At 44.4% G+C, this 25,271-nt stretch overlaps 3 protein-coding genes and 1 pseudogene across 3 annotated transcripts; all 4 read left to right on the plus strand.

The window, feature by feature from the left end:
• Positions 1-325: 325 nt before the first annotated feature.
• LOC117847874 (uncharacterized) lies at positions 326-4,846 on the plus strand (annotated as a pseudogene).
• Positions 4,847-5,533: 687 nt separating this feature from the next.
• On the plus strand, positions 5,534-8,385 carry LOC117846566 (ultraviolet-B receptor UVR8). Its single transcript, XM_034727789.2, has 4 exons — positions 5,534-5,872; positions 6,692-6,908; positions 6,977-7,289; positions 7,672-8,385. Exons 1-4 carry the CDS (start codon positions 5,556-5,558, stop codon positions 8,154-8,156), a joined length of 1,332 nt encoding a protein of 443 aa, XP_034583680.1. The 5' UTR covers positions 5,534-5,555; the 3' UTR covers positions 8,157-8,385.
• Positions 8,386-8,647: 262 nt separating this feature from the next.
• Positions 8,648-9,469, plus strand: LOC140221709 (uncharacterized). Its single transcript, XM_072291476.1, has 2 exons — positions 8,648-8,863; positions 8,986-9,469. The coding sequence occupies exons 1-2, from the start codon at positions 8,782-8,784 to the stop codon at positions 9,093-9,095; spliced, it is 192 nt and encodes a 63-aa protein (XP_072147577.1). The 5' UTR covers positions 8,648-8,781; the 3' UTR covers positions 9,096-9,469.
• Positions 9,470-18,555: 9,086 nt separating this feature from the next.
• LOC117843777 (protein MONOCULM 1) lies at positions 18,556-23,998 on the plus strand. Its single transcript, XM_072291477.1, has 2 exons — positions 18,556-20,794; positions 23,551-23,998. The coding sequence occupies exon 1, from the start codon at positions 19,108-19,110 to the stop codon at positions 20,335-20,337; it is 1,230 nt and encodes a 409-aa protein (XP_072147578.1). The 5' UTR covers positions 18,556-19,107; the 3' UTR covers positions 20,338-20,794; positions 23,551-23,998.
• Positions 23,999-25,271: the final 1,273 nt, after the last annotated feature.

Below are 25,271 nucleotides of genomic sequence, written 5' to 3' on the forward strand. Positions count from 1 at the left end.
AAGACGAATCTATTAAGCCTAATTAAGCCTAGTTAATCCATCATTAGCAAATATTTACTGTAGCAACACATTGTCAAATCATGGACTAATTAGGTTTAATAGATTCGTCTCACCGTTTAGCCTCCACTTATGTAATGGGTTTTGTAAATAGTCTACATTTAATACTCCCAATTAGTATCTAAACATTCAATGTGACGGGTGCTAAAAATAAGTTAGTGGAAGAAAACGCGCTCTTAGCCCACGATACACGATAGAACTAGCGGACCGATTTTTCTGTACGCGGCGCTTCTCCCGCGAGCGAACGATTTTTACCCCGATACCCCCACCCCACCGACACCTGCTGTCCGCCCCCACGCCATCGATCCTGCACCCACTGCCGGCTCCGTCCGCCGCCCTCCAACGGCTCCCTGCACCAAATCCCGCCCTCCACTGGCTCCCTGGCCAGATCCCGCCCGCCACCTCCCTGCCGGCAGATCCCGTCCGCTGCCCGCCGCTGGCTCCGTCCTCCCTCCCCGCGTCCTCCCTGCCCGCCTCGCGTCCTCCCTGGCCGCCTCGCGTCAGTCCGCCGGCACCTCGCGTCCTCCCTGCCCCATGGCTCGCGTCCTCCCTGCCCGCTTGGCATCAGTCCGCTGGCGCCGCCAGCTCCTTCCGCCGGCGGTCGTGGCCAGGCTCATCGGGCACACGGCGGCGAGCGGGCGGGCGGGCTGTGAGCTCTCCCAGGGTACCCTCTTCTGCCGCACTTGTCAGGATCGCTAGCAAGTTAGTGATCATGCACCGTTGATATGCCAATTCCATCTTCATTTGATACTGTATCCATTTGCATAGATTGCTCCTTTTTATTCTAGATGTGTAATTGTTGTGTTTGGTGAATTCGTGACCGTGCGATGATTCTAGACATTTGAGTTGGGAGGATAGCTTCCTTGGAGTGTTCTTTCATGTGCTGCGGGCAGTGTTTTAAAAATTCGGCATAGTTTGCTGAAGCTGGAATGGATTATTGTGTCTTTGTAGAATCTATCTTGTACTTGATTATGGATGGTTTTGTTTGAGAATTGATTGGTTAAAAGCTGTCCAAGAGATAATCAGAACTAGGATCATTGATTATGGAAATGGGTTGGTGTGACGCCTGAGTGGTCAAAGTATAGGTCATTATGGAAGTTAATAATTTTGAATTGTTAAGTTGGTGCATGGCATTATAAGCCACTGATTGGAAGGAAGTTTCAGCATCATGACAAGATGAGAATTGAAATCTTTTCTGCAGGACCATTTTCTTTTGCTGCCATATCCAAAGGCGACAATGAAAATCCCTCTTTTTTCCATTTTTTTATCAGGCCATTTTCAGTCATGGTAAAATAAACAATATCTCTGTTGTAGTAACTAGATACTTTTTTTAATAAAATATTCCTTAGTGTTATCTGAGTTAAGAAACTATAAGGATATTGTATGAATGATTTATGAGGTTAAGAAATTGTAATAAAGACTGTCCTGGGCCTACTCGTACATTTGTTTTACTGCTCGAAGTGGGTCTGACAAGTAATCAAACTTTATGGCCAAACTTGTTCAATTGGTTTGAAAATGATTGAGAGGGAAAATATTTTTTTGGCAAAGTTATTTTCATATTAGACCGATCTATCATATGAATTTCATATTATTGTAATGCAATTTCTATTTAACAAACTCCAAAGACATTAGAATTATTATCTTCTCCTTAGATTCACAACAAAAATGAGCTATTATCAGCCTCATATGTATTTAGATCAATTTACCAGCTAGGACAGACAATCGACATAAACTTATCAGCATTGCCATATAAGCGAGTTCTATACAAACAGCGCCGATGACGTTTCGTCGCCATCCTAGTTTTATTAGCAGTAGAAATGGGCTTAACTCACTGGACATCCATCCCAGCCCAACAAAACCCATAGAAACCACTTCCACTTCCAAGTCCAAGGCTTTTCTTCCCCTGCTCCTCCTCCTCCTCCCTCGCCGCCGACGCCTCCCCGGCGCCCCCGCACGAGGCTCCGTCCGGGCATCTCCAATCATGCGCTCCTCCAGCGCTTCTATCTCCTCCAGGCGTGGTGAGCGGATTTGTTCCCATTCTCCATTTTTTATCTAGGGTTCGACATGAAATTTATCCGCACTACATATCCGTTCTTACTACCAATCTGTAGCTTTGATTAGCAAGTTTCAACTCCCAAGATTTTTTTGAACGTAATTTTCAACTCCCAAGATTGCGTTGCTTGAGCATAACTGCATAAACTGGTTGCAGGTTTGCTCGCATGTCGCTTGTGACCTGTTCATTCAGGCATGCATCGATCGTGACAGCCATTAATTAAAATTGGTTGGACCTATATGCTGCCCATCATGATAATGCACCACTAGTCATTTACTCAAGCAGTCAAGCCTCCAATAATTTATAGACTCCAGTGTCCAGTCAGTAAACTTGTCTTATCTTAAGGTACAGTTCTATTGTTAGGTCTTATCAGGTGCTTAAGAGTTTGTTAGTACCCGAATCTTAATTACATCTACATCAAGGAAAGGAAAGCACACTTGTGGTTGAAGCCTTTAATGGTTTCAGAATTGTAAGAGCAATGATGAATTTTTCTGAAATATGTGACTATTATCACAAAGCTAAATGCAGAAGACATGTTTAGTTCCATCTGATTGTTACGAGGAAGTATCAAAATTTTCTGGGCTTGAGCTGGCTTGCCCTATTTTCTGGCATATATCTATTTATAGTTTATACTTCGTTTTTGTGTTCCATAAAATACACCGCTGAGTCCAGCCATGTTGTTTACTGCAGATATTTTGGTCAGACATGATTTTAAAGCCCATCCTAGGATGGCTGTGGTGCCTCATCCACATGGCAATTGGCCTCTTTGATTTATGGTCATGCTTGAGTAACAAACTAGAATGCTACCTCATTTCATCTGAGTTGTTGTCCCAGTACCAAATTCTAAATCTTGAGAGACTCAAGTGCTTGGGAGTGGTACTAGATAGCAGAGAAGCAAAGAATGTTATGGAGGTCAAACAGCTTTTACACTGGTTCTCCACTGCTGGAATCAAGTATGTAGTTCTCTATGACATAGAAGGTGTGACAATGAGCATTTTTCTTACATGCTTTGTTACTTGGGTTGGGTATCTCTTACTCACTTTTAAGTTCAATGATGCACATCGTCTGCCTATAATAGCTTTCCTTGCAAAAACAGAAGTTGTGAACTTCTGATTAGAAATGGTTGGAAAAAAATACGCGACATGGTCAGTCTGATTTATTTATTTTAATATTCCTTCCTAAATTCATCTCCTAAAACTATTTAGCGCAGCGCAGCTGTGTTTTTGTGCTGCAAAACAATAGCTTCCATTAAGCATATAAAATAAAATCACTTCAAATAATTTGAACTGCCCATCAAATACTGAGCTTTACAGAATCCAACTAAATTGGAAGTATAATGTCTAGATGTTCATTATTTTCCTGATTACTTTTGTCTTTAATTTAGCACTCCATTAATTATTTGCATAATAAATCAATAAATAGTGCAACAATACCCTGCAGGAGTAATAAAGGAATCAATTGAACCTGGTATAGACGCCTCAAGAGAGCAGTAAGTAAGAAGTAGAGCTTTCTATTGGCCTTGTATACTTACAATTGTTGCCTGCTTGTCTACTGTTTGATCTGTCCATCCTTTTTATAATTGCGATTCATGTGAACATGTAGGATGTTTGTGCAAACACCAAGAGTCCACATTGTAGCCATGGAGGGATGGTTATGGAGTGTCTTTCTGGTTCTGATGGCAAGGAAGCCATTGCCAAAGCAGCAAACTTACTATACTCAGCTTCCAGCAAAGGCTGCAATAGCTATACAACCTATACTCGTGGATATGATAAAATGGATACTGTTTTTACAGAAGCTCACATGGCTAGTGCATTGAGCGCAGTAGGTATGTTTAGGGGAAAAGAGGCACCTTTACTATCCTTGTTAAATTTGCCATCTCCAGTAAATAGGCATTTCTACTTCTCATACTGGATAATCACTTACTGTTCCAAACCTTTTTTCATTAGGTTGTGGCGGGCCAGAACCTGATCTTATTCTTGTGTATGGTCCAGTTAGATGTCATTTGGGATTTCCTGCTTGGAGATTACGGTACACAGAGATAATGTAAGTTTAATTTCTCTATCTCATCGGTTTTCATGATAAGTAATTTTGTTGCACCCCTTGCCCCCAATCACATGCAAGATTGTTCCACTTGAAGAATGACTGGTGTGTGTGTGCTCATTGGTTTCTTCCTCCGGAAGGGTTACTATGAATTTTACCAATTCAATTAATCTCTAATATTTCTTGTGCAGGCATATGGGGCCACTGAAATAAATGAAATACAGTTCCATCGTGAAAGTCTTGTGTCAGTTTGCACAGAAACATCAAAATTATGGTAAGTTTGGCAAGCTGTCTGTTATATGTATTTTCTTTACAAGTTTCTGTTGGCCCCATCCAACTATTGTACATATGAAAGATGTTAAGCCGTCAGATTTTCAAATGGCTAGTTTTTCTTCGAACTGCACATATAGCTTGTTTCCCTGTTGAACTCCACATTAAGTTTGTGCAAGTACCACTCTCTCTTAATTTTGACAGAACTTTCACGGGTAGGGAACATAATCTTGAAATGTGATTCAGCCAACAGCTCTATGCTCGATATTTTAAGAAAAGAGTTAAGGCTTGATTAGCAAAATAGAAGTGGTCTTGTGCTTAATGGTCCGTTCTGACAGCCTGTTCTTCAGGTACATGACGGTGGATACTTGTGTAAAAGAGGACCCATTTGTTGTGTACAAGGACATGCTTCCGGACTGGAACTGACCTCCATTTACGGGCATCGATCCTGTCATGGCGGCTATCCACTTTGCGCTGCCTTTTTGTAGCATCGAAGGGAAACTGATTTTGGTTTCATTGGGATGGAAAACTCGCAGACTTGCAGTTCCGTGGTGAAAGCGCTCATGGGCTCATGGCTGATACATGGAGACTGTATTTCACTGCAGAAAACTAAATTAACTCCCATCGTTTGTTGTTGTACACTATCCTGTATCAAATAGAAATTAGTGTGTTGATAAATTTTATGTTTGATGATTTATTACATACCGGTCCTTAGTAATACTCAGGCAATTGGTATTACCCTGGTTGTATATAGGGCATATTTTGTTTATTTTTTAACTGGGAATTGCAATGTGTATCAGTGTGCTTCTCTCCTATGCTCAACCTATATTTGGAGGCTTTAAATATTTTTTCCTTTTTTACTGTACTGATTTTCTTCTAATCTTAGGCTAGTTTTTTTAGCAGAAGGAAACTCGCATGATTTACCTTTTCCTTTTTTTCTTTTTCTAAGATGATTTATTTAACTTTTCTTTGAGAGGACCCATAGTTTGTTTACTGTGGAAGGCCGAGGATGTCAACCTCCCTACTGGGTCTACAAGCCCAAGAGGCACATTCACCAATTGGGCCATATTTTCTGAACGCGTATACAATTAGCCCAACCCACTTACCGTCGTCTTCCTCCAACTCCGATCCCGCAATGCGTTCGCTCCTCCTCCGCACGCGCGCCTTCGCTTCGCGGCGCCTCCTCTCCTCGCTTGCCGGCGCCGGCGGAGGGGACGGGACCCCGCGCACCGGCTCGGTATACGGGTTCGGGGACAATAGTCACGGCGCGGTAGGCCAGCCGCCGCCGGCTGCCGACGCCTACGTCCCCACGCCCGTACCCTTCCTCCCGTCGTCCGTGAGCGCCGTCGCCGCCGGTCACTACCACTCCCTCGCCGTATCTGCCGACGAGGAGGTATGGGCGTGGGGGCGCAACGACGAGGGCCAGCTCGGTCGCGGGCTTCACTCTCCGAGGTGAGCTAAAACCCCTCATACAACTTTCCTCTCTTTAGATTTCAGAAATTAGTTTAATACAGCATCGGGTAAATAAGTAATCAATCATGATGTGTTTGTTCCAGACTAGCAGATTTACTGGGTGAAAGCGGTTCTTCTCGTGACACTCGCGCAGTTACATGATTAAACTACATATGGGGATTTGGAGAAAGAAAAACAGATATGCATAAGCAGAGAGCACACATCGTGATGGTTATGTATGTGCTAGGCATTAATTAGGAGATAGCATCAGGGTTACAGGAAGAGTAAGAACTAAATGGACAAAAAGAGCCCCTTTGATATATTGAAATGTCTTCTTCATCTGGTAAACAGTTGAAGAAGAAAAGGTTTAGTGCAGGAAGATAATATACCAGGCCTTAAGTGAGTCAAGAAATAATTATGGAATTAGAACAACAGAAGTGACGCCATTTGTTGAAAGAAACACAGAAGGTGGTAGAGTCAAAGATTAGAGATTTATTTTTAGTATCGACACTACTTTCTTTTACTGGTTTCACTTTTGTTTTTAATTGATTATGTTCTATTAGGGATATTAACATTTTGTCCATTACCTTTACCCAATGAAACTTCCTCTATTGGTTTCCAGTTCCTTGGAACTCAAACATTCATACAGAGAATAAACATAGTTCAAACAGGACAGATGCGATCATATTTTTATTGTCTAATCTAGTGTTGAATAAGCAGGATATGATTCATGGGTTAAACTATAGAGCTTATTTACCTGTTCCTGTGCAATGTCACTGGATATGCGCAAAACTATTTAACTGTTTCACTAAATGGCAGGAATACTTGGAGCAACCCAGAACAGGTCAGAGGATTGGAGAATGTTCAAGTTCGAGCTGTATCTGCGTCAGGTGTTGTTTCAGCAGCAATCGGATCTGATGGCTCTCTATGGGTTTGGGGGAGGTCAAAGCGTGGCCAACTTGGACTCGGGAAGGACATTGTAGAAGCTGCAGTACCATCTAGAGTGGAAGCACTTTCTAGCTACCACGTCACTAAGGTGCTAACTTTCTCCCACAAATTAAATAACTGGATGGGCAGTGACATTAACTGAAGGAATAATGGTAGGTATCATTTGGATGGGGGCATGCCATGGCATTGACCAAGGATGGAAAGCTATTTGGTTGGGGCTACTCAGAAAATGGTAGGTTAGGAGAAATGGGTCAAAGCACTAGGGCACCTTCTGCAGAAGAATACATAGGCAAAACGGTAGATAAGTATTCTAGTTCAATGATGGAGGCTGTTGAAAAGATGGTTGAAGAGAAAATTCGGAGCGAAGACAATATGCCCATCATATGGGAACCATCTCTTGTTCATGAAGCAAGTCCTCTTGAGGTGTCTGATGTGTCTTGTGGCATTGATCATTCCCTGATCCTCCTCTGTGAGTATTTCTTTCTGCTACAAATCAAATCCCTTTTGTGCATTGTGGTGTTTAATGCTTTTCACGTGCTACTTTGCTGGTTTCTGGTAGTATGACATACTTTTGCATAAATTATATCTGTTGTCATAAGGCCAACATTGGAAATAGCTTGTCCTTTAGATGCAAATGGTGCGTGTCAGATAATCATTGGTTATTCAAGTTTCATTATCATGTGGACAATTTAACATACGATGCTAGTTTCTTGCCAGTTGTGTAGTAAGTCTCTTGTTCTGCTAGGATGCCAATGTTATTTATACATCATCATCAAAATTGGGTCATCATAGGAACTGCTTCCTATTTATTGATGACTCGACCGCCTCACGTGGCTTCTGTAATTTTCCAGCTGATGGCGTTCTACTGAGCGGTGGTGACAACACTTATGGGCAGCTGGGTAGGAAGGCAGGGCTACCCAAACTGCTTCCTGTTGACATGAGCTATAAGCCATTCTCCATTTCGGCTAGTGTTGGCCACTCCCTCGCACTATGCCATACATCAACTGAAGGCACTGACGGTGTGGAAACGGGTGTCCTCTCATGGGGATGGAACTGTAGCTCTCAGCTTGGGCGATCCGGCCAAGAAGACATCCCAGCACTGGTCAACTGTCTGAGCGGGGTGAGGCCGGTATCCACCTCGGCTGGCCGAGTCCATTCGGTTGTTCTCACGTCGAGAGGAGAAGTTTGGACGTGGGGATCTGGACGGAACGGTAGGCTAGGCTTGGGCAGCTCAATTGATGAGGCAGAGCCGTATCTTGTGGATACATTGGAAGGAGTAGAAGTCTTGCAAGTTGCTGCAGGGATGGACCATAATCTCCTCCTGGTCGCCGAGTAGGTTGCCATTTGATCCTTCATCTGGTCACTCACTGGAAGTCTGGAACCGATTGTTATCCAGGTGGATGAAATCCAACACTTTTGTTGCTTGTATGGTCTGAAGTTTATACCCTTTTTTTCTTTTTGTGAAGGAGTACCGTGGTGTCATTGCCAATGCCAAGCCTCGTTGATCTGATGTAACCACCTTTTTGGGTACCATGGTCTATGTAAAGATGACGTACCTTGCTCTCCGTTCCATAGTTTTGGGTGCCACTGAATGTACTGATACGTGATCTGATCTATGTTTTGAGCCTTTCTTTTTAAGGAATGTTTTGCGCCTTTTCCCGTAGCAGATCAAATCGAGGAGTTCTACATGACACACAGAGTAGTAGTATGTTCACACTTCACACGAACGCAATGGAGCATATGTAATTTAAGCCCATCAGCCTGCTTACCAGCCCAACTCTACGGCCCAGCCCAAAAAACCATTTTCTCCAGATCTCACATACTCGCCCGCAGTGGAGCCCACTCGTCGGGCGCACGCGCACATTGACACACCCGCGAACCGGTCGGCGGCGCGGCGGCGACGGAGACGGCAGAGCCCAAGTCGAAGCGAGCGGCTTCGCCGGCGGCGGCGACCAGAGAGGATGGGGCTGGGAGGCCGGGGCGTCGTGGGGGAGAGGTGGTCGCAGCGCGTCCTCTGGATCTGCGCCCTGGGCAGCGCCGTGAGTAAGCGCCCCTTCCTAAATCCCTAACACCCTGCTGCTCTACTCTTCCCCATCCCGTCGCGATCTTCCCCTAACCGTCTCTCCGTTGCCGCGGCCTCGTTCCGCTGGCGCCTCCGTGCGCAGGCCTCTACTTCGTGGCGGTGGAGAGGCAGGCGCAGAACCGCGCGCGGGCGGTGGCGGAGGGCCTCAGGGCCCTCGACGGCGCTGGCGGCGGTGCCGGGGAGGACGTGTGAGGCACTGCTTGGAGGTGGGCGCACCGTGGAGAGGGCCTCGCTTGGTTAGATCATGAGACGCGTCACCTTTGCCTTTCTGCTTCATGTTCACAGAACTACAGAAGCTTTCCAATAATGTACTAGAAACATCTGTGCACAATCTTTGTAGAAAGTAATGTTGATTGGTGTCAGTGTTTTCATAATTTACACAATTTATCTGAGCCACTGTTGCCGTGCAGAAATGTTGAATGTTGTGAGTGTTTTTCCTATTTCACACCATTTATTCCTGTAAGGGTCCTTAAGGTGTATTCCTATGAACATTGAAGCGAAGGTGGTGTGTAAGCAAGGCAGAAAGCTCTCGTTAGATAATTCTAATAGAAAATGTTGCTACACTATCATTGTTGTGCGTTTCTGTTTCACTCAGCTAAATTTAAGTGAAAAGACTATTTCACATCACCCTTGTGCAGTAAGCAAATGGCACCATGCACTCTAGTGGCAAAGAAGCACTGCATACTTCCATGTTTTATCTGGAATCCAAGAACAAAATTTGTAGGAGTGCTGCAATGCCATGTCATTTGCCTTTCAGTTTCTCCTTTTGTATGTCTACCACTCTAAACTAATAACCAACTCTTTCTTGTATACCTGGTCTAGCGATTGAATACTTTGTATTCATTTCTGTGATTTTCATCACTAGTTGACCTGAATTGATTTAGGTTTATTTAAATTATCCTGTGTCTACACATTGAAACCTTGCAGCAATTAGGGCTGCCAACTGCCATGCAAATTGAAATATCACATCACATGGAAAATATTTGCTACCACCTGGGCAAGAAAACAGCAAGTGCAGAAGGCAAGCATAGTAATTATTTAAGCCCAAATTTGGTTCCAGACACTTTCAGTGAATCAACCACTTGGGAAAGAATGCCCTATAGACATCAATGTGGTTAGTGCTTCGTGGTATCTTTGATTTGTTTGATGTCCATGGTATGGTAATTCGCTTATTCTCTAATCTGTTGGTTTCTCCACAAGTTGACGAACCGTGCTATCAATATTTTTTTCTACTAGAAATGTGTTTGCTAGTTACTTATGTAATATTTCTTATCTTGTAGAAATAACTGAAGTTTTGGTTGTTACATTTGAAAAGGTGGTTACTATGCATTCATGGCTCTTAGTTATAGGTCCTTGGCTAAGTTAAATGCTAATTAAACCTTTGTTATTTGTTTAGATTAAGGCAGCAAATAATCTATTTATGAAAAAAAGGCTATTTGCTCTTTGATTTCAGTTCATGTGTGGTTTTGTATATAGGATGCACATTCCGATCATAATTTTCATTGTTCCAAATATTAATATTGCGGTACAGTGATGCAACACTTGCAACAGAAAGGCATGGTATTCATAGAAAATTTCAGCAGTTTTGGGTGGCAACTTCAGTGCCAAAATTAATAGGATCAAGAATTGGTATCTCAAAATCCCCCCCCCCCCCCCCACACCACCACACACACACGCACGCACACACAGATGTCTCATAAACTATAGTCATTGGGTCTATTGAGAAGTCTAATAGAGGTCCACCTTTGAAAGGTACACTGTACACTGTATTGACACCTTTTCATTATCTATGGACTTTCTGGGAGGATCAAACATAGCATCTATCTTTACGTGATTTGTGTTGCAGTCGGTCATGATATTAAATGAAACCAGTGGCTGTACATAGTCATCCAAAGAAAAGGTAGGTAGATGGCTGGGGACAGCGCAAAGTAATTGAAATTAGGAATGTGCTATTGTTAGATTAACAGTTATCTTGCTGAATCTTTTACTGTGTCAAACTGGGTAATACGAAATATAGCACTGAGCTTGGTAATTTGAAACCGGAATGATTATTAAACTACCTTCTTTGTTGTTCAATTTGCACCGGACCTTGATCTGATCAATCTACAATATGCTTGAGAAGTTCACATAGGCCTTTTACTTTAATAACCACTGTGCTAAGATTTGGAACTCTTATTTCCTTTTCTCTTTTGCTCTTTGGATCCCTTTATTTGATGCCTCTGTGCTTACTGTTTGCTTAATGGCAAGTGTTCACTTAAATAATTGTTATATTGTAGGCCTAATGATCAACTAGTTGTCCACCTTTTTTGCACTAAGTATGAAAGCTTGAAAATGTGAGGAATCTTCCATGCAGAGAGCCCACTGATGAAGGGGGATTACAGGGTTGTGATGCAAGAACCCATCATCCATCTTGGTCATACATAATCTTGAAAAGTACTTTTTCGATCACAGGATGCTGTTTTTCTATGACGCATCTGTCTTGAGCTTTACTGACTATGTTCTATGAATAAACTGAAATATATTTGTGCCTCATAAAAACTATTAGTTGATCTTACAGTTTGTGCTGCCTTTGGTTTTTTGGTGACCCTATTTGAGACCAAAATGTTATCAAGTTACAAGAGAAGAATTCATGTTAGGTCCTTAATTGGTGCCACTTTAGCTATTTGTGTTTGTAACAGTCACTCACTAATCAAAAGATGCCATATACTAAAACCTGTGATGATGGCGATTATGTGCACTCCACCCTTCCAGATGCTGTTAGTGCTTTTCTTTTCCAACCTTCCTCTTTTTTCTCCTCTCGCTAATGAACCACAAAGATTGATGTCACAATCAGCTTGATGCAGAGCATCTTTAGCATGATCTTCCATGCTTGGACACTGCCTTGGGCCACCAAATAATACCCATTAAAACTGTTTAGCTTTTCTGTAAATTATCCAAGGCGGGCACGTCAAGATCAGGCATGAAAACTTAAAAGTGCAAGAATGATTGGTACATTTACGAGAAGGACATTAAAGGTTAACTAATTGAGAAAAGGTAAGGGTGGATAAGGGAATCTATGAAGCTATAAAATTTCTAATCGGTTGCTTAGTTGAGCATCTTAGGGTTTTTGCTTTGGTTCCAGTAAGATGTAGGAGCAATAAATTATGTGATCAGTGAGTGGAAAAGAGCCGTTGAAGTGATAAAGCTTAGTGCTTATTTCTGGAAGTTCAATAGTTCAATGAATGTTCAGCCATTTGCCTGTGGGGCTAGAGGGGAGGACAGATTCTTTAGTTTGAACATTTTTCATAGCCATAGCCTCAATGCCTCATAGGTCTCCTATTCTCCGTGGACCATCATAAGCATTGTCTAGCATATTTAATATTTCCTATATTTCTTTAGGAATATGAAACCTACAAGTAGGGTAATGGTTTAGCAATCTACCTGTTCTACCCGTTCCTTTCTTGCATGTATTGCAATATATTGTCTTTAGTAGTGATGGGTGGCCAAGAATTAACCGTGTAAAATACTATGTTGATTTATAAAGTGGCCTAGTTAGTGACACATTGTAATCCAATCTTTACACAGATGTGTTGGTTTTTGGTGGTCCACCTTAACCTTAAGATATGATATCTGCCAACTCTGCACAGCCAACTGTTGGTCCGAATCCTTAAATTTTTGTTAGATATGCATAATTGTTTCTTCATCGCATTTGTAAACAGAAGTCTTTCCCTCACGTTTAGTATTACTTGAATTATTCGTTTCTGAAAGTAATCGTTGGTCAACTGTTGTTCCATGAACAATTTTCTCTGCATTCATTTTGCCTCCTTTTCTATATTATTTTATCTAAACTGGTATATTTTGACTTGCATGACTTGCTGACCATTTTCTTATACATTTTTTGGAAAGACCCAGTCTGGTGCTGACTAAAGCTATGTTGTCCCACTGTGCTGGGGTTGGTCTATGTTGCACGCTTACACTATGGGGCATTTCTGTTGGAGAATATACACTCTGCTCAACTGCTTTATTTGGACAAGAATTGAAAAACGTATGAGCAGGCAGGAAGTTTATGCCTCAACCAATCCCAAGTCACCAACTGTGGTTGCTAGCAGAAAATAGGCCGACAAGTTCAGGAGAAACTTATTCATTGATCCGTTTGTTTAGAGAACAAGATCTTGGATTGATCTATGTCATCTTTGAATTGCAAAAGCAGGTTGACTTTTTGTCCTGAGAAAAAAGGCATGGGTATATTCTTTGCTGTTTTATGCTAAACCACACGTCTGTGGTGAAAGTTATGGCAAAAAAAAAACACTTTTATATTCTTATGATATCATCTTTGATTAACTTTAAGTTCTAATGCTTCAGACTTAAGTTTATTTGGATCTGGTGTTTGGTGCCATAAACTTAAGTTTATTTGGATCTGGTGTTTGGTGCCATAAACCAAAGTGGTTTGCATGATTGCACTAGTTCCTAACTAGCCAAAGACGTGTCCCTTTTAATTAACTTTTTGCATAAATCACTTGAGAAGATTAGATGGACATGGAAAAGAGGCAATAATTGCAAAAAAAGAGAGTGGATACAATCAATTGGCTGCTATCTCCACCTGGCCACAACTGTACCAAAGTGCATGGCTAGCTGTAACATGATTTTACAGGTTTGACCTGACTTGGACTTAGAATTTTAATCTAGCCCTATGGAATGGGTAGTTGTAGACCTACGTTGCCCTTCAATTAGGTGAGCTTTTGGCTGAATTGAACATCCTAGCCTTGGTCAGATCTAAGATTCAACGTATTCTAGAATTTTGCCTTGTGCGCCTGCCTGCCTGTCACTACTTGTTCTCTTGATGTGCCCCTGTGCTATGATGATTTTCTAAAACAGGCTGCCTTAAACAAACATGCTTGTTCTATACTAGGATCCCAAGCTAGATATGTTATTATAATGTTGTTGTATTAAGAGCTATGACTTTACAGAGTAGCTTGTCATGAACTCTGTTCTGTACTGATTATAGCACATCTGTTGGCGCCCAAATGAAGTTCATAAATTCTCACTGGATTTGTGTGTGATCTGAAGCTTTTTCTCACTTCTGTCACTACTGGTTCTCTTGATGTGCTCCTGTGCTATGATGATTTGCTAAACAGGGCTGCCTTAAACAAACATGCTTGTTCTATACTAGGACCCCAAGCTAGATATGCTATTATAATGTTGCTGTTGTATTAAGAACTATAACTTTACAGAGTAGCTTGTCATTGACTCTTTTATGTACTGATTATAGCACATTTCTTGGTGTCCAAATGAAGTTCATAAATCCTTAGTGACTGTTAAATTAAATAATTTACAATACCAGTTTCTCTGGTAAATTCTCACTGGATTTGTGTGTGAACTGAACATTTTATCTCATGTCTGTCATTTTGGTTTTATGTCAGTGAGAACTCAATTGCTGTTGATAGCGAACATTGCAAAGCCTCTTGCTTAGCTTCTCTGTGGCTATACTAACCTTCCAAAGCAGTTACATGACTAACTTGATTATCACAGGGATGAGGACCATAGGCACACACTTTTAACATTTAAGAGAAGATGCGGCTAACAAGAGGTCCAAGATAATACTAGGTGCAAGGCAAAAGCCCTTTTTTGGAGACACTTGAGGAGGTGGTCCTCCTAGGTCCTAGCTCTGGAGAGAGGGACATGGAAGACGGGCAGGGTGAGGTGAGACTCAAATCCACCAGGTGACCCAGACGATGGCAAACTTTTATCACCAAGCTCCTCCGTTCACCCTCATTTATTTTTCCATGGCACATCTTTTTCCTTTGAATAATCCAATATTCCAATCCAATCTTAAGATCCTTTTTGGTAGAACATTTTTCTTGTTTTGATCACTACTAAATAAAGAATCGCATCGATTGATGCTGCTGTGTTCACTAGGTAAACACAAACGACCATATATAATCATAACAGAAATTACATAATGTCATAGAAAATTTATACTCAAATTTCCACCTTGGAGATTGTATTGATGTCCTAAATGACAATGAATGTCATTGAAATATCATACTTTGGCATCAGAGGAGAATGTGCCTCCATGACCTCGTTGGAGCATCCTTTGGACCTTTGACCCTTTTAGTGCCTTGGAGAATATGATCTGAAAGATTTGTGTTTGACTTTTTGCATGATACGTCGCGTTGTTGGGACTTGGGCAAGAGTAGTTGGGAGCAACCTGATGGGACTGGACTGAAAAGAGCTCGGCAGCAAGGTTCTGGGCTTCTCGCATCTGAAAAAGAAAAAAAAAACAGCACGGGAGCTGTTGCACCAGTTGCACTGCCCAATTGGTGAGTTCATCCATATTGACGCACTGTATGAAACAGACATTTGAATGGGGTAATCAAATCGAATAAATAAAGAAAAGCAATGCCAAAAAGGTCAGCAAGCCAGAATACAAGCTACATAGCATATGAGTGGAGCAGCATGTCTTTTAATCTGTGGATTGGATTTGTTGTCTGCCTTATTATTAACTAACCCGTGCCTCCTCCTGTCTCATCTTTGTGCTATCTAATGTGTTGGTCTGGCATTATAGTATCACACGCCTCTGGCCCCACATGTCCTTGACAGTGCTTGCTCCTCCAGTCCATCTCCCTTGAGCCCCACTCAAGACCCTGCATGATCCATGTATATGTATATATGCATATATGCAGATGCAGCAAATATTGTTTTATTTACTTTTATTTATTTTCCTTTATTCATTTTTATCTTTACTTTTTTTTGCAGGGGCCGGAAAAGCAAGGGATATGCATGCTTTGATGCAGTGAAAACTGCAAATCTGTCTGGATGATGGCATGGATGGTGTGCAACAGTGCAGGTGGCTGCAGGTAGGGCTGATCATGGTAGACTTTGCCATCTGCCCATCTGGGAGAGCAGATCAGGTGAGCCATTGCATCAACATCCACTGATCCAGAGCCACAGAGCCCTGCAGCTCGAGCTCAAGCACCTGCACTGCACTGCACCCCTCTCCTGCCTGCCTTTGGCTACACCCCCCTGAAATATTCCATTTGCTTGCTGCTAGCTGCCTAGCTACTCTGTGCGCGTTGTACCCCTATATCAAGATGCCTCCCATCTGATGTGAGAGCTCAGGAGGGCTCAGCTCAGTGCCTCTCTCTCTCTCATGGTCATGGACATATTTTTACAGGGAAGCTTCCAATTGTTTGGAGCTGGGAGATGGCGCAGGCGGCACGTGAAGCAATGGCAGGCGTTTCGGCATCTGTGGGGTGGAGGAGAAGAGAGGGAGGAGATCCAGCCATGCGCCATGCAGAACGGGACAGGAGGGATGATTGCCAAGTCGGCCCTGTCTCGTCTCTGTCGCCCAGAGCTTTGCCTTTGCGTGTGCGCGTGCACACAGGCCCGGGACGTGGGACGTCCAGAGATCGCAGATGGGTGGTGGCCTGGTGGGGGTGGGTGGCCTCAGGCGAGTACGAGTAGGAAGGATTAGCAGTGTAGCGCTAGCAGGAAGAAACGCCTCATTACATACGTTGATCTAGTGCCATCTCTTAAATGCTACTCCATCTCCATCTTAAAAATGTAGGGTACGGTTTGGCTAGACGTGATCTCTAAAGCCATAACTTTTGACTGCTAATATCTTAATTGAATTGCTCATGATTAACCATCTGCATGCTAAGCTATGGATAATTTAGTTATTGGTCAAAATTAAGAATTTTTGGATATCGTAGTGCCCACTATATATATCTAAACGTGTGGCATCCTAAAATGTCAACCGGCAAACTTGTCTAAGTTTGAACTATGATTAAAAATTCAATTTGGACCAACCAAATGGGAGTAGTTTCATTGGACTTTCTGTAACATTTATATAGTAGTTTTCATGTTCAAGAAAAATTTTGTAATCAAAGGTGCATATTGGGGATTGCATCGATGTTTATATCATCATACGTTTACAAACAGAGGAAAGCGTAAACAAAATGAAATATGCTGCTTTTTAGTCACCACATACATTGATTTTGGGGTTCATGTGTTCCTATGAACTTTGGATTTCATGCATATTTGCATGCAAAAAATTGTAAAAGAAAAGGACCAAACAACAAATGGAATCTACACAAAGTTAAATAATAAACCCTTTTATTTCTTTTGTTTTGCGAAGCTAAATTGGGCGTGCTGCCAAAAAAATAATTTAAAAGGCCAATAAATAAATTAAACAACCATACTGTGTCTTTGGTAAAACTATCACAACTCCTGCGTTCCAAAAGCCCATCATTTGTGCTTGGCATGGCACGATCGAGATATCCGCCTCACCGAGAGCTATTTAACTATTTACCATCGTTACCAAAGGTGAGCATTCAAATTTCAAAAGGGATCGTTACAAACGCTCCTACATTTTTGCCACTCTTACGACGAACCTCCGAATTGTTTTGCCATTTTGGCTGAGGTGGCACGACGCGCGAGCATGCCACGGTGGCTGAAACATGCATGTGAAAAGACAATGCTACCCCCGCCTTATCCAGATAAGGCTCATGAGGCCAGCCTAGGCCGCGACGCTGGGCTTCTCGTCGCCGCGGCGGTGCCGGACTTCGAGAACGAGCTGGTGCCGAGCGTCCCGAGGGCAGAGACGGGCCCGGCGCTGCCCATCGCCGTCGAGTACCCAAACTTGAGGATGGAGATGACGAGGATTCTTTCTTTGCTTGTCGAGTCATCCCACTGATCTAGCAGCTGTGTTGATGCAGCGTGCTCGCGTGCGAGCGGCGAAGTCCAGGCGTCCAGCAGCTGTACGGCGCGGTCCTGCAGAGGCTTGGCCGCTTGCGGTTCACCGGTGCACGGCCAGGAAAATCCTCCGTGTGCACTGCCTCTCCTATGTTGTGAGATGAAAGCTTGTTTTGCTTCGTGGCTTGTGAATCGTGAGTTTCTTGTTGGCTTTTGATCTTGGGAATTGTGAATTTGTTAGCTTGTGAGAGATGCGAATTTTGTTAGCTTCTGATCTGTGTTGGGAAATTAGCATGCAAGTGAACTGATGAACTGCTTGCGGCCATGAATGAACTTCTGGCTGCAGGAAAGGAGAGCAGAGAGAAGAAGAAAGAGCAAACTGGGAGTGGCGCGGGGAGGAAGAAGACAGCACAGGGGCAGGAAAGTCTTTTCGCGCGCCTCATCCACGCTGGCCAGCAGACGTGCCGTGCCAAAATGCCAAACAATTCGGAGGTTCGTTGTAAGAGTGGCAAAAATGTAGGAGCGTTCGTAACGATAGCTTTTGAATGCTCGTCTTTAGTAACGATGGCAAATAGTTAAATCACTCCCTCACCAAATAAGGACAGTGTTTAAACGTGAGAAATTTCAAAAACGTATCATGCCGAGAATATATCGTGTTCCTACGAAATTTCTGCAAAAATCATGCGTCCTGGTTTCCAATCGGGGCTAAGAGCTGCTAGCTTGCACGTCAATGTGATTCGCAGCCTAGTCCTATACCTACGGTGTCTATCTACCATCGTCTATACCAACCAGTGCCATGCATGCATGATGATATATACACCTCACTAAGTCACTGGGGCCCACCCTAACCACATAGTATACTTCGGGGTGATAAATAGCTCTTTAATTTAACATGATATATACACCTCACTAAGTTACTGGGGCCCACCCTAACCACATAGTATACTTACATAGTATACTTAAGGGTGATAAATAGCTCCTTAATTTAACTTAGCAATTTAAAGATCAGGCTCGATAAAAAGGGCTGGATCATAATAATATATGATTTTAAGCTAAAAATAAATAATCCTTAGTTGGATTGTGAAGGAGGCGGTTATGATCCATTATCATCCCTACCTATACTTCCCTACCTATACTTGTATTGCTAGCACTGGAGTTTAGATTCCCCTAATCTCTCCCATGTTTCTCTCTCTAACGCACCAAAAGAAAGAAGCAGCTTGACCATTCTCACTCTAAGTCCACTGGGAGAAAGAATACAATTGCACCTTGCCATGGCACCTTTCCTCTCAATCTGAGAGAGAGAGAGAGAGAAAAGACACCTCAAGTAGCCGAGTCCACAAGACCACAAGACCTCTCTCTGTCTCTCTACACAAGCACGGAACCACCTGTGTCTGAATCTCATGTTACTGGCAGCTGAGCATGTCCTGTCACAGAAGCTGCTGCCCGTGCCCCCCGTGCACATGCTGCCCAGCCGGAGCTATTAACCCGCCCGAGCCATGCGATCCTGCGCCCACCGCGCCCTGACGCCGCCATGCTCGGCGCACCCCGCCACGACGGCGACGCCGCGGCGCGCGCGCGTCATCAGGAGCAGGACGCCGCCGCCGCGCCCTCCTCGCCGAGAGGGCTCGTGCTCGCGTGCGCCGGCCTACTCCACCGCGGCGACGTCGACGGCGCCCGGCGCGCGGCGGGCGAGGTCCTGTCCGCCGCCGACCCGCGCGGCGACGCGGCCGACCGCCTCGCGCACCACTTCGCCCGCGCGCTCGCCCGCCGCGTGGACGGCGGCGACGACAAGGCCGGCGGGGAGGAGGAGGACGCCACCTCTGCGCCCGCGGGGGCGGCTCCCACGGTCCCCGGGGCGCCGTCGGCGACGGCGTACCTGGCGTACAACCAGATCGCGCCGTTCCTGCGGTTCGCGCACCTGACGGCGAACCAGGTGATCCTGGATGCCGCCGCCGCCACCGGCGCGCGGCGCTTGCACATCGTCGACCTCGACGCCGCGCACGGCGTGCAGTGGCCGCCGCTCCTGCAGGCCTTCGCCGACCGCGTGGACCCTGACCTCGGCCCACCTGAGGTTCGGATCACGGGCGCCGGCCCCGACCACGACGTGCTCCTCCGCACCGGCGACCGCCTCCGCGCCTTCGCGAGCTCCCTCAACCTCCCATTCCACTTCCACCCGCTCCCCCTCCCCTGCACCACGCAGCTCGCCGGAGACCCCGCCGCCGTGCTGGAGCTCCACCCGGACGAGACGCTGGCCGTCAATTGCGTGCTGTTCCTGCACAAGCTCGGCGGCGAGGGCGAGATCGCGGCGTTCCTGAGCTGGGTCAAATCCATGAACCCCGCCGTGGTGACCCTCGCAGAGAGGGAAGCGAGCGTCGGCCGCGACTGCCCGGAGGACCTGCACCGGCGGGTGGCCGCGGCGATGGACTACTACTCGGCGGTGTTCGACGCCCTGGAGGCGACGGTCCCGCCGGGCAGTGCCGACCGCCTCTCGGTCGAGCGCGAGGTCCTCGGCCAGGAGATCGACGAGGTGGTGGCGCCGGGCCGCGCCGGCGGGCGAACCCGGGGGTTCGAGTCCTGGGCCGCCGCCGCGCGCGCCGCCGGGCTCTCGCCGCGGCCGCTCAGCGCGTTCGCGGTGTCGCAGGCTCGGCTGCTGCTGCGGCTGCACTACCCGTCGGAGGGGTACGTCGCCGAGGAGGCGCGCGGCGCGTGCTTCCTCGGCTGGCAGACGCGACCGCTCATGTCGGTTTCGTCTTGGCAGTAGATCATCAAGAGGTCAGTGATGTCGATCTAGGCAGGGTGCGCCTGCTTCGTCCATGGCTTCTCACTCGCTAGCTAAGCAGGCCATCTGCACCACCGCATTGCCACCATCAGTGACACTCTTGATCGAGATGATGATCTCGTGGTTGAAGAGACGGTTTTGGTGATTACATGAGGGAAAAGAAGACTGTGCATGCATTCGTCCATGCAAGGATCTAGGGGGAAGAAGAAACATGGTCCTAGGCTCCTAGCTAGATGATGCTTTAATTTGCTTCGTTTTCAAGCTTGGGCAATGGCGGCTGCTCAATCTTGGAAGGGTACTACTACTTTTGGTGTACTGTACGCAATGGACGAAGGAGGAAGAAGATGCGGTGGATGTGCGTGGTGGACACGTTGCATGGGAACGCACCATTGGGGAGATCCATGCGAGGATCTTTGGCATAATTCAATTGCTCAACTTGGTAAGCCATCCTTCTACCACTAGCTACCATCAATTCTTTTCCTTTTCAATTTTTGATTATATATATACACTTACTTTTACTGCTCTCTCTCTCTCTCTCTCTCTCTCTCTCTCTCTCTCTCTCATATTTGGTGGAGTTGTTATGGTTTGCTCATCATTTTTGATATGGGCTATCTAATGTTGTCAATATTGTAATGGTAAAGGGATATGCTCATTTGCATGCTCCTGCAAAAATTAGGTCAAGTTGTATATAAAATCGATTTGCTAAATCCCAAACGATGAAGAGGATCTTGAAGTTCCTACGCCTCAGTGGATTGGGTCCATCTTTTTTTAAAGTTTATCCTGAAATTTCACTTGCCCTTTCTTGCTGTTTGATGCGGTTGTTTGTATTATAACTAATCATGCTTTGGCCCTCCACTAGACATAAACTAATGCTCATTTGGCTGGTCTTTTTATTTTACTCAGGGTAATCATCGTCACTCTTGTGTGCCGCGAAAGGCCAGTGAGCATTTATATTCATCATATATATATAGTAATCAGTTCATAATATAAATATATACATGAAGCTAGACTAGTATATATATGTATTTAGATGTATATATATAATAAATATAAATATATAACTATCTAGTAGTATATATGTTTAGATGTATATGTATAAATATATAGCTATCTAGTATGTTGGGCTATCTCTTGTACAAAGAGGAAAAAAGTACTCATCTGTCCCCTCATATGCTGAGGAGGGAGGAGGATGTGGTGCTTGTTTTCTGCCTCATGTCCCAGATATGCTGGCAAGCTGTCCTATCCCTGGGAGAGCAGCACACACTACAGAAATGGCATGATCCCATGCATCAGAGACCAGCGCTGCCCTAATTCCTGCTCACTGTCCCCTCAAACAAAATCATGGGACTTCTCAAAACCGAGCACCCACTTTTGGCGGCCAGCCTGCGATCCTGAATCTCTCTCTTGTTGAGTTGCCTCCTCGTCCTCTCCTCAGCAGAGATCATTCTCTTTTGGATGGGCCCATGCATTGGTCTAAGCTTTTCCTCTGTATGTGTCTTGACTTGCATTGGGATCTTTGCGTGCATGCCGTGCTCATTGGCACCTCACTCAAAGAGAGCCATGAAATGCAGCACTAGCTACACTTGATGCTAGATTACTAGCCGGATGGCCATTTGGCTTTCATGCTTGGATAAAATATGTGTGCAATGTGATCTTGCTAACGGCTCCATGCATCATTCTTCTTGCATCACGGCCACTTCATTCGGTTGGATGGAAAGGGAGAGCAAAAAGGCGACAATCATGTTGTCTCTCTCTTCTATTTTTGAATGTTATTTAGTTTGAAGAACCATATGTGACAGTTGCATCCTTTTTTTTTCTAAGGAAATAAAGAGAGGAACTTTTCTCTTCATTTAAGAGGTGGCAAAACATATGCTAATCAGGGGCGGACCTAGCCCAGAAAATGAGTGGCGGCCTCCTAGTAGAAGAGTCTTTAAAACATATACATCGACTTTTCTCCTAACAAATTAAGGCAACACAATGTCGTTTGGTTTGAATGTTATAAGTTGTACTCCCTCTGTTCCAAATTGTAGGATTTTTTTAGCTTTTTTAGGTTTTATAGATATTATTATACATTTAGATATAGTGTATGTCTAGGTGCATAATAATATCTATGAACTAAAAAATCAGAACAGCCTACAATTTGAAACGGAGAGAGTAATACCCAACCATATATTTCCCTATCAGAAAGTCATATAACTAGGGCAGTAGATCTTCTTGGTTTGTATACTTTACTTGATTGTATTTTATCGTTTGAAAACATGTGTAGATGCATGTATTTTAACCAAAGAGTATGGCACGAGAAAATGACAGGAGAAAATGAAAGCAGCACCCACATTTACTAAGTGTTGTAGTACTCGATATATAGTTCCCCTAGCTACATGCTATATCATATGGTTTTGGCGTAATGTTCATATGTAATATCACATCGACTCCAGCTAAGCCTAAACCCGTAGCTAGCTAGCTCACTCGATCGGCATCTGCATTATTACGCAGGATTGCTTAGGCCTCCTCCAATCATCGCATATGAGCTGGTTCATAGAATATTTTCTCATATTTTAATAGGAGAGAAGAGCTATCTCTTGATCAAGAGATAATCTTATACACGTACTTCAACAATATGCGTGAGGTTGACATGTATGGTTATTCATATTATAAACTATATACTAAGAGTCAGATAATTGAAAGAGTTGTCTCTTAGAGTGTACTAGTTTGCACCATTGGAGGATGCATTACTGATGCCTGATATGCATTCACTGTACGTACCTGGTGTCTCTGTCGCTTGCATTGTGGTTCCTTGCTAGAATGGAACTGTCGGCTACTCGACTATATGTCCATTGGGGTTTGGAATTTGGATGGCTCTATTTTTTTTTTGAATTGTTGGTTTTAGCTTACCTTGATTAATTTATGCCGATTGATAGATTTTTTTAATTAGCGTTTATATTCATGCATTTCGTGGCAGTAGCTGGTCATTTATCATTCCCATAATATCCAGTCTGGCAATCTGAAGTGTGAATCAGCATCCTCCCCCCCCCCCCCCCCCCCCCCCCCCCCAACACACACGCACACGCACGCACACACGAACATGTGTGCGCGCGCGCGCATTGTAACTAGTTGTATTTTATGGTCGACAAATAATTAAGCTAGAGTGTTTGGGTTTACTGATCCTTTTTAAATGCAATGCCACAAATTCTGCAGGAACAACATAACGGCATGCCTGCATTAGCTGACGACGAACAGCAGTGGCGTCGTCCTGGTGGAACGGACGAGACGAAAGAAGAATGTGATGACACAGTTGCATGCTTGGCCGCAGCGCATGCATTTCTCCCGTTGATTACTTGATTTGGCATGTCTTGCACATACAGATTGAGGTGACCGTAGTATGGCCATGCGCGATATGCCGATCGATATGCACTGCTTGGATGTTCGAGCACACTCTAGTAGCATCAAATATATCGTCGCCATGCAAATTAAAATGGCATAATAGCTGAACTGTTGCCCTCAAGTCGGGTACATGTACAGGCTAAATGGGGTAATTAAGGTGGTGCATCAATTCTTTCAATTTAGTTAATATGTTTCCATTTGTTGCATGTATACATAAACTTATATTTGATAATGATATTTTTATGATAATATTAGTTCTTCACGGCATGTTTCGCAGAATTAAGCGCAAAGACTATCTAGCTACAGCCTACTGCCTTCTCTCTCAAAAAAAAAAAAAACTACAACCAATCAGCTACACTTCACATTAGATGTTAATGTATTTGGCTATAAACTTGATCAAAACTCCCTCCATTTTAGATTATAAGCCATTTTAGTTTTGTCATAAATCAAATTTCTTTAGTTTTGGTTAAGTTTATATGAAAACATATAAATATATATACCATTAAACTAGTTTAATTTCAACAGATAGATAATAAGATATATTTTTACAGTGTACTTATTTGATATTGTAGATGCCAATATATTTTTCCATGCATAATCTTAGTTTAGAGTCAAAATAAAACGACTTAATTATAATTAAAACATAAGTACATACTCGCGGCGGTCGATGGACCAGTACTGTCTAGCTACTGCTAACGGCAAGACTTTGAGCAGATCGAGATCCTCCTTGTTTCAGATTTGTCATTGTTTCGGTTCGTACCGCCGACTGACTAGTGATTGTACGCCGTACTCTTCTCATTTCCGATAGCTAGCACACAAGAGATAAGGAGTTATACTGGTTCGGAAAGATCCCTACGTCCAGTTCCGGTAGGAGTCGTGTTCCTTAGATCAAGTGCACCGGGCTTACAATGGGGTGCTTGCAAGCAAGCGTTTGTGCGATGTGTGGTGTATGTATGCAATGCGAGAGCGAGAGAAAGGAGGCTCATTTCCCCTTGTATAGGTCAGGGATTGGGCGACAAAGTTGAGAAATGGAGGGGGCCCTGACCTTAGAGGTCGGGGTTCGTGTCGTGGTTGGGTCTTCCTTGCACCAATGGGCTTCCCTGTCCTATCCTTTCAGCAAGTCATGGGCTTCGCACGCCCTGTACGGTGGCTCCTGTGTGACATGGGCCACTTATGCATGGCTTGGCCTGCTCCGCGGTGTGCTTCGTCCTGTCCGCCAACCCCGTGGTAGTGAACGGGACGGGAGCCGTTGCTGACATCTGTACTGGTATGACTGGGCAGGCCTTGATCAGTGGTCTGGATGGGGTGTGCCGCTCGTCCCGGCTTTCCCCGACCTCTTTAGTGCGCTCACGGCCACTCCACGCCGTAACATGGGGGCAGGATCTTGATCTGGATGGGTCGTCCCAACAGCGAGGGTGATGATGACGTCGGGGTGCGTGGGCACATACGATCAAACGTGGCCTCACTCTACAGGTCATCCTGGGCGGTCTAAGGGGTGTAGCGTCACCCTCAGACCCCCCGGTAAAGGGTGGCCC

The sequence above is a fragment of the Setaria viridis genome, chromosome 1, assembly GCF_005286985.2.
Source record: "Setaria viridis chromosome 1, Setaria_viridis_v4.0, whole genome shotgun sequence".
Taxonomy (NCBI): Eukaryota; Viridiplantae; Streptophyta; class Magnoliopsida; order Poales; family Poaceae; genus Setaria; species Setaria viridis.

What these genes read in the sequence shown, in the direction of transcription:
- LOC117846566 (XM_034727789.2), top strand. Translation starts at nt 5,556, where the DNA reads ATGCGTTCGCTCCTCCTCCGCACGCGCGCCTTCGCTTCGCGGCGCCTC. An exon ending in CGCGGGCTTCACTCTCCGAG is followed by an intron (nt 5,873 to 6,691) that starts GTGAGCTAAAAC and finishes ACTAAATGGCAG; the next exon opens with GAATACTTGGAGCAACCCAG. An exon ending in TCATTCCCTGATCCTCCTCT is followed by an intron (nt 7,290 to 7,671) that starts GTGAGTATTTCT and finishes GTAATTTTCCAG; the next exon opens with CTGATGGCGTTCTACTGAGC.
- LOC140221709 (XM_072291476.1), top strand. Translation starts at nt 8,782, where the DNA reads ATGGGGCTGGGAGGCCGGGGCGTCGTGGGGGAGAGGTGGTCGCAGCGC. An exon ending in CGCCCTGGGCAGCGCCGTGA is followed by an intron (nt 8,864 to 8,985) that starts GTAAGCGCCCCT and finishes CTCCGTGCGCAG; the next exon opens with GCCTCTACTTCGTGGCGGTG.
- LOC117843777 (XM_072291477.1), top strand. Translation starts at nt 19,108, where the DNA reads ATGCTCGGCGCACCCCGCCACGACGGCGACGCCGCGGCGCGCGCGCGT.